The sequence below is a fragment of the Lactuca sativa genome, chromosome 5 (genome assembly GCF_002870075.4).
Source record: "Lactuca sativa cultivar Salinas chromosome 5, Lsat_Salinas_v11, whole genome shotgun sequence".
NCBI lineage: Eukaryota > Viridiplantae > Streptophyta > Magnoliopsida > Asterales > Asteraceae > Lactuca > Lactuca sativa.
In genome coordinates, this window is record NC_056627.2 from 270,736,990 (window position 1) to 270,746,503 (window position 9,514).

General features: G+C 33.9%; 1 protein-coding gene across 1 annotated transcript; it reads left to right on the forward strand.

The window, feature by feature from the left end:
• Positions 1-6,641: 6,641 nt before the first annotated feature.
• On the forward strand, positions 6,642-8,847 carry LOC111912461 (9-cis-epoxycarotenoid dioxygenase NCED1, chloroplastic). Its single transcript, XM_023908196.3, has one exon. The coding sequence runs from the start codon at positions 6,740-6,742 to the stop codon at positions 8,489-8,491; it is 1,752 nt and encodes a 583-aa protein (XP_023763964.1). The 5' UTR covers positions 6,642-6,739; the 3' UTR covers positions 8,492-8,847.
• The last annotated feature ends 667 nt before the right edge of the window (positions 8,848-9,514 follow it).

The window sequence follows — 9,514 nt, forward strand, 5'->3', positions numbered from 1 at the left end:
ATCTACCCACAACCTAGCAACTTAAAACCACTGCTACTCTGATCCACAAATCGAAGAACGGAGGTCTGACGCCATCTTCCTCAACAAACCCTAGGTTTCCGCCACCTCCGTTTCTCTACTTCTCCGGCGCTTTGTCGTTCCTCATATCTGAAAGCCTTCACCAACCTCCGATAAGAAAACCCTTATATCTGAAAGCCTCCACCATCGGTTGGGAACACTAACCCTAGCCGCTGTCAAATCTAAACCATGACGAACGAGATGGCAAGGTAGGGAGGCCCTAAACGACCGATTGGAGTGGCGAGTTTGAACAAATCTCCATCGTCTTTCCAAATCCAACGAGAAGGTGACACCATACGATGGTGTCATCATCGATAGAGTCGTTGGCGGCGCTATAGAGATGTTGCAGATTTGGAGCTTCAGAGCGGGTGAGGTACCAGCAATGACACCGCCCTTTAAGTTTTTCGAAACCCTAGTCGGTTCATGTGTGTTATTGTATATATCTAATTTCTTATTTTGTGTATCAAATCTTCAATAGATGCATGTGTTTGGTTTTAGAAAATCTCTAGGTTTTGTATGTGTTGTTATATGTTAATTTTTTGAATTTTGCTATGTATTCATCTGGAGAATAGAGTGGTGTTGTTGACTGGAAAATTGAGGGTGGTGGTGGTGGTAACCAGTGGTGCTTCCAGGGATTGACCGAAGGCGGTACTACTGACCAACGATGGTGGTTTTATCGGAGGATGACGAAGAATGGGGAAGAAGGGGTCTAGTAGAAGGGAATAGAATAGAAGGGGGAGGGGTTGAGGGTTTAATTTTATTTTTTATTTTTCTTTTAAGCAGAAAACATTAAAGTAATTAAAAAAGACAAAATGAAGGGCAAACTCGTCATTTTAAAAAAATTCATAAGAAATTAGACCTGTGGTGCTAGTCCAAACTTTTTTGGACCAAAGTGACAATTTTGAGTAAACCACAGGGACCATTTGTGCAATTTAGTCAAAAAATTAATACAAAACATTCACTTTTTCATTATTCACATTTTAACATAAAACTTATATATCCATACTCTATTCACAATTTACTATAAAAATATATATGTTCACAGCTTAATACAAAAAACTTATACATTCTTACGTCATTCATAACTCAATACAAAAAAATTATACATTCATAGCTTAAACTTATCATTTTTTTTCATTTAGTTGTTTCATCAAACACCTTGTGCAAACTATCATTTCATAACTTAATACAAAAAATATGTTTACAACATAAAACTTACCCTATTTTAATTAGATATTTCATCAAACATCTTACATGCATAAGAACTATAACAAACTTTCAACTCTTCATTTTTTTCAATTATAGATCACCGGTTAATGATTATTTTCTGATAACAAAGCTCATGGTATGCATTTTAGAAAACATGTCTATGAGCCTTGTAAGTAGAATTGGTCGTTTCGGATATAATAAGAGCATCCACAATAGGGAGTTTAATGGAAGAGTTGAATGAGATGTAATGCCTACTTGTCATTCAATGGATACAACTCCACCATTGTGAAATGTCACCTTGACACTCAATGGATTTGGAGTTCAATGGTCATTGAACTCTTCAATGGAAAAAAGAAAAGTCTTTAAATCTTTAAATAAATATTTTTTTAATATGTTCCATTAAACTTGTAGAGTTTAATCCATTGTGAGATAAAAATGAATAGAATTGTATGGAATAGTGAATGATGATATGACACTCCATTAAACTCTATAGAGTTCATTGCATTGTGGATGTCTAACGGACGTTCCCCATGCATTCCTTTAGTCTTGATAAAAAACCATGCCACGTACTTCACATACTTCGTTTCGCCCACTCCATAAGCTATGGCAATTTGGTGGTTTCCGATCATTACAACGGCTTAGAGCATGGATCATAAGTAATTCTTTTTAGGACGACATTATCTATTATGATCACTAGCCCCAAAATAGTTTAAAAATCTCAAATTATTAGACAATCAATCAAAACACTTAATTAAACTGAAACTAAAAACTAATATCGTATTTTAAAATAAATCTAACCACACAACTAGTGGAGATAAATAGAAAGTCAAACCAATCGTAGTCATCGGTCTCAATGTGGGTAAGTGTTCTTGCCTTATTGGATTCACTTTTTCCAAATTATAACAATAGATGGAGCTGGAAAAACTTTCTTTGTGGATTCGGTTGGATGAACTCGTTTCGCAACAAAATTGTATATCCGTGGTTACTGTGATGATAAGTTTGTAAAAACTTTAACTAACATAAGATGGAAAAAATTATGGACTCTGAAACTGTTGTCCAAAAAGAACAACATTAGATAAATTTCATTTCAATAGAAAACCTGACACTGGGATACTCATGTATTTTAGTCTGAAACACCGTGTTTCTAACAACTTGGCTATTTTAACAAATATCCAAAAATTGGATCGGTTTGATATATGCAAGAGGTTATTTTATGATTATCCTATAGATATTTCATATTCCCCGAAAACACATATAGTGCAGTTGTAAAATATTGTCTAGTGTAAAGTCCCTACTTGTATGTTATTTCCCCGAACACCACAAACTTCAATCACTCGTGGCTTGGTTGGTCTGGTTCCCACGTAAGGAACTAATTGGCTCTCTGACTCGAATCATGTGTCCACACAATGTGCTCTCTGACAAACATGCGATTCCTTATTGTACATTTGATGTTGTGAATATGTATTGAAATTTTAAATATGATTATACAAACTAAATTATTATAATAACATTTTTTATTCATAGTTAATTGCTTGGAGAAATTTATACGCGTTGGACTTTATGCTTGGCAAATTCTATATGTTTCCGTGTTAGGTCTTGTTCTAAAATTCTACTAATTACCTCGTTAGTGATAAAATATGACTTAGATAAAAAATATTATATTTGTTCAATCTTTTTATATAAATAATGAAAACATATAGTTTTCATATCTCATAGTAAATGTAATAGATTCTTTTGAATAAATAAAACGTTTTTACGGTAAATCTAAATTTCTTTATTGGTGTATTACTTGTTGACTTGTTGTCAAAAGGTCATACTAGAGGTGAGCATTTGGACCGGCTCGGACCGAACCGGTTATGGAGAATTTTGTGGACCATGGACCGGACCGGATGAGTCGTGTCCGTGTCCGGGTCCAGGTCCGGGTTTTCCGGTTTTTTGACCCGTTTGGACCGGTACAACTTTAATTGCTTATAGTATAATAAATAATGTATAATATTATAACTTGCAAAATTAATATGTTTCCGTTTCACGCCTAACTAATCTACATTGATGTATAATATTATAACTTGCAATTTGCAAAAATTAATTTTCCAAATAAAAGCAACTAACATATAAATCAAGTTCACCAACAAAAGTTAAACAATTTTAAGACAAACATACAAAAGTATTACCGTAACAACAAAAATCATAGTTTAAACTTTAAAATCAATCAAACTAACAAATTTCATAAACTCATAATCTAATCTTCCATTGGCCTCTTCCCCATATCATTGTCATCCATATGTAACATATTTAAAGCTTGTGCAATCTCTACATAAACACAAATGAAAATGTTGTTAGTATTTAATAAAAAGTAATAATTGTATTAAAAAAGAATAAAGATTGTAATTTTTTTACCCAAAGCTATATCATCATCGTTCAAGATGTCATCAACGTTGTCAACTATCGGATTTGTAAACTTTATCACCCAATCTTGGGTGCATAACAAAGCTTCAACTATCAATGTCGATAAACTAGTTTGATACTCATTTACAACTCTACCACAAGTGCTAAACGCGGACTCGGAATTATAGTATAAAATAATACTAAAAAGCTGAAATATTTCAGCTTTGATAGCTCTACATTGAAGGATTGTAACTCAATGAATATAATACCAAAATAAACAAAATTATAGTCTAAATTCATCTACAAATTGTAAACTAAATGTTGGAAAAAACCTTAGGTCAATCCGACTTAAAACGAATGAGTGATGGGTGTTTAAAAAACGTCAGATTATAAAATCTTGCTAAAAAGCTGAATTTGTTCAACTTTGATAGCTCTACTTTGAAGGATTGTAACTCAGTGAATATAATACCAAAATAAACAAAATTATAATCTAAACTCATCTACAAACTGTAAACTAAATGTCGGAAAAAATCGGAGGTCAATCCGACTTAAAGCGAATGAGTTATGGGTGTTTAAAAAACGTCACAGCTTACAAAATGTTGCTGAAAAGCTGAATTTTTTCAGCTTTGATAGCTCTACTTTGAAGGATTGAAACACGGTAAATATAATACCAAAATAAACAAAATTATAGTCTAAATTCATCTACAAACTGTAAACTAAATGTTGGAAAAAACCGCATGTCAATCCGACTTAAAACGAATGAGTTATGTGTGTTTAAAAAACGTCACAAAAATCTTAATCATGTCCAACTGGTTCTAAACCCGGTAAAAACCGGACCGGACCGGGAAAAAAACCGGAACGGACCGGCGAGAAATCTTAGAACCGAGAACTGGCCCGGGGGTCCAAAAAAACGGTCCGGTCCGGTTCACCGGTCCGGTCCGGTCCACCGGTCCAAATGCTCACCCCTAGGTCATACTCCTAGCACTTATTTTGATATTTAAAAAGAAAAACAATTTCGTTATTATAAACGAAAACAGATTAAATATATAAAAATTAATCCAGATGCGAAAAGGTTTGCTGTAAATTAAATTAAATTCTTGACCAATATAGAACTTTTAGATCTTCTGTAAGATTCAATCACTTGTACGAGCTTAGTTGAAATTATTAACTCTTTTAACAAACTAATTTTTATAATTTGTATTTAGAGTAGAGAATCTTTCTATACTAATAAAAGAATAGTTATTAGTGTCACTTACGAATGAAAATTTGGCCTTAAAACCCGAACTGAATCGAAACCTGAACCGAATTAGGCCCGAATAATCAATTTGATTCGGGTTTCGGGTATCGATATTATGCTTATTCGGTTCGGGTTACCCAAATAAGAGTTTATTCGGTTCTAAATACCCGATCCGAATAAACATTCATCATCACCTTTCTCTGATCGACAGAAATCAAAATCATGATTCATATTTTTGTCTTCGTCGTTCATAATAGAAGAAAACCCTACACTTGTTCTCGTCGTTTCAAAATCAACCAACATTCTCATCTATTTACAAACGTGAAATCACTTTTGTCGATCCTTCCTCTTGTTTCAAACTTTCAAAAATCGACAATTCTTATTGTCTTTAAGGATTTATGAATTCTTATTTTGTCGAGTCATGGAAAATTGGGTTTCAATTCAAGAAACTCAAGTAAGAAATTAATTCTCATTATGTTAATCTACTATATAAATGTTATTCTTTCAATGTGTTATTGTGTTATGTTAGTATTTAAATGTTTTATGTTGATGTATAAAAGTACATTATTATTCTATTTTTCGGTTTATTCGGGTTATAAAATCATAACACGGTTTATTCGGTTTTTTTTGTTATATTAGGTACTTAATCATCTTGTACATGTTATTCAGGTTATACGGGTAATAACCGAACCAAATTAAACTCGTATTGGTTAATCGGTTCGGTTTTCGGTTCATGCAATTACCCTTATTCAGTTTTTGGGTTATTCAAGTTCAAGTTAGTTCGGTTCGGTTCCGACCCGAATAACATCCCTAGTGTCACTTGTCAGTTGTCATTTTCTCATAATTTACGTTTTATTTTCAAATGTTTTATAAAATTAACACTTGTCATTTTCTCATCATTTTTTATTTTTTAAGAAGTATTGATGTTGATAATAAGGTAGACAACTATTTATTTGATTCCTGATTGTTAGAAGAAAATTTAAATTCGTCTTCAATAAGTTTTGATTATGATTGACCATAATTAATTGTATTTTTATATTAAAAATCTTACAAAATCATGTTTAATAATAATTTGTTGAAAATAATTGATTAATATCTATGAGTTTTTATTATAAAAATTTAATTATTTTTGTAACCATCGGTTACATGGGTTATAAGCTAGTTTTTAGTAATCAATAAATAGGTACATAATTTTATTAGACCTACAAAATATGTATTTTCCATAAAATCATACAAATACAATGACTTTCCCAAAATCAACCATAGAAAATTTGGATAGGTTTAGCAAAAATAGTTAGTAATCCGACCACTATAGATTTATTTGTTTATAAGTGTTTGATAAAAATATTTGTATGTTTTTAAAAGATGTAAAATTACAAAAAAAAAATAAAAATAAATAAACCTTTAGAATTAATATTATTTGTTTAAATTAAAAGCTAAAACTTTGTATTATCGAATGTTTTTAATTTGATTTTTTTTTTTATTAAAAATAACAAAGTAATGGCTTTCAAATGCCCAAACTTGATTTTCAATTTCAACTTATTGAAAATAAAATAATCAAAAGTTTTAAAAGTAAAGACTTATAGAAAATTTTCTAATCAAAGAATATATTAAAAAAAATGTAGTTTGGTTCGTCGATATTTTGCGTCGCCTTTCTTCAAGTATGCAACACGTGGTCTCCTCTTACATGTTTCCGGTGGTGGACCTTCCCCACAACCTTCCCCTACTATTTACTATTTATACCCCCTTTCTGTTTCTTCCTCCTCAATCACAACCTCTGTTTCTCACTCCTTTCCACCAACTTTCAAATTGCTTACAGGAAGCTTAAGAAAAAGCTTCCAAATTGCTACAATGGCGACTGCTTCCACTTCTTCTAGTACCATTTGGGCTAACCCTAACCCCAGAACCACATTCTCATCGTCTCCTAAACTCCCTTCTTCTTTTTCAGTATCTTCCAGGAAGAAACTGAAAAAAATCAGTTGTGCTCTTCAATCACCTTCGATTCTCCAATTTCCCAAACAATCTCCCTTTCAATTACCTTCTTCGACACCGGATTCATGGAACTTGTTGCAGAAATTTTCAGCTATGGCATTGGACGCAATCGAGAATGGTTTAATAGAACAAGAAAAAAAACACGCTTTACCCAAAACAGCTGATCCCAAAGTTCAAATTTCCGGAAATTTCTCTCCTGTCCCAGAGCAATCTGTTCGCCACTGCTTACCAGTCGTCGGAGAAATTCCAGAGCATGTTCAAGGCGTGTACTTGAGAAATGGGGCTAACCCGTTGTTCGAGCCTACTTCTGGCCACCATTTGTTTGATGGCGATGGTATGATCTACGCCGTGAAGTTTGAAAATGGATCGGCGAGCTTCGCTTGCCGCCATACGGAGACACAAAGGCTTGTCCAGGAACGTGCTCTTGGAAAGCCGGTTTTTCCAAAGGCGATCGGAGAACTCCATGGCCATTCTGGCATCGCTAAGCTGTTGTTGTTTTATGCTCGTGGGCTATGTGGGTTGGTTGATCACAGTCAAGGCATTGGGGTGGCGAACGCCGGTTTGGTTTACTTTAACAACCGGCTTTTGGCCATGTCGGAGGATGATTTACCTTACGAAGTGCGGGTTACCCCCACCGGCGACTTGAAAACTGTCGGAAGGTATAATTTCGACGAGCAATTGAAGTCCACCATGATTGCACACCCAAAACTTGATCCGGTTTCCGGCGAGCTTTTCTCACTGAGCTACGACGTGATCCAGAAGCCTTACCTGAAGTACTTCCGATTTTCACCGGATGGAACGAAATCAAAAGACGTAGCGATTGATTTGGCAAAGCCTACTATGGTTCATGATTTCGCAATTACAGAGAATTTTGTGGTGGTGCCTGACCACCAGGTGGTTTTCAAGATGTCGGAAATGATCACTGGTGGGTCTCCGGTGGTCTATGACAAAGAAAAAGTGTCACGTTTTGGTGTTCTTGATAAGTACGCCGATGATGGTTCTAGCATCAAATGGGTCGAAGTTCCCGACTGTTTCTGTTTCCATCTCTGGAACGCTTGGGAAGAACCAGAAACCGACGAAGTAGTCGTGATCGGATCCTGCATGACTCCGGCGGACTCCATTTTTAACGAAAACAACGAAGAATTGAAAAGCGTTTTGTCTGAAATTAGACTTAATCTAAAAACCGGAAAATCCACGCGTCGGGCTATAATTTCCCCCGAAAATGACGTCAATCTGGAAGCAGGGATGGTGAACAAAAACCTTCTTGGCCGGAAATCTAAATACGCTTATCTTGCAATAGCTGAGCCATGGCCGAAGGTTTCAGGTTTCGCCAAAGTCGACCTCTCCACCGGGGAAACCAAGAAATTCATCTACGGCAACCAAAAGTACGGCGGCGAGCCTCTGTTTCTTCCAAGAGACCCCAATTCCGAAACCGAAGACGACGGCCACATCTTGACCTTCGTCCACGATGAGAAGACATGGAAATCGGAGCTTCAAATCGTCAACGCAATCACATTACAATTGGAGGCGACTGTGAAACTGCCGTCGAGGGTTCCATATGGCTTCCATGGAACATTCATAAGCGCCAACGATTTGGCAACACAAGCTTGAAGAAACAGAGCCCAAAAAGCTTCCTTTTTCCGGTGCCGGCTGCATAAGAGATTTTACCAGAGGGATGGCTGAGATACGTCCCCGGAAATCTTCTCTTGAAACATAAACCTCCGACGTCTTTTGGGGGCTTTTCTGTAAAAAATTAAATCTTTTGGGCTCTTTTTGGATTTACATAGTATTTGAGGGGCCAGCTTGTAGCTTTTTGTGTATGTACAAATTGAAAGCTCAGCTTGGTTCCCTGTTATAGTTTTGGGTACAATCGTGACAGCGTGAAGTACATACGTTTTCAGCCAGTTTGTGAAGACTATTTTATTGATAATAAACGGCAATATACTTTATGTTGTATTAAGTATGAACACTTTGAGCCCTCTATTAGACTATTATCTCTTAACCTTTACATTCAACATAAAATATAAGAAAAATACTAGACTATTAGTTATTATTTAAAATATTTGTGCTGTAATGATAAAAACGAGTTATTGTTATGACTTAGACTTATGTCAATGTCACTTAATACAGTTAATAGTTTTCAATTTTTTAAATGTTTCGTTTAAAACATATGGTTTTTGTACATTTAAATAACATATGGTTTTTGTACATTTATCTAAATCTATTTAAAATGTTTTATATAGCCTTTATTTATTTAGTCAATGTTATATTTTAAATAATTAATAAATTATTACAATACATTATTTCAAAAGAAACATATTACCATACATTGTCTGGAAAAAAATACACACAAAGAAAAAAAAATTAATACACCATAATTATAAAAGAAATTTGAAAATATTTTATAATCATCATAATTTATATTTCATAAATAAAATATTATTAAATATTTAATAGAATTAATTAATTAATTAACAATACATAAAAAAGATATAACTAAAAGAGTAACACGAAAGATGTATAATATATTAACCATTAATATATATTAAATGACTAATAAAAACAAATAAAAAAATAAGTCAAATACTTTAATAAAGAATCAATAAAATAATAATAATAATAAGTCATGAAAAA

Excerpts from the sequence above, each read along its gene's own strand:
- LOC111912461 (XM_023908196.3), top strand. The coding sequence starts at position 6,740 with ATGGCGACTGCTTCCACTTCTTCTAGTACCATTTGGGCTAACCCTAAC.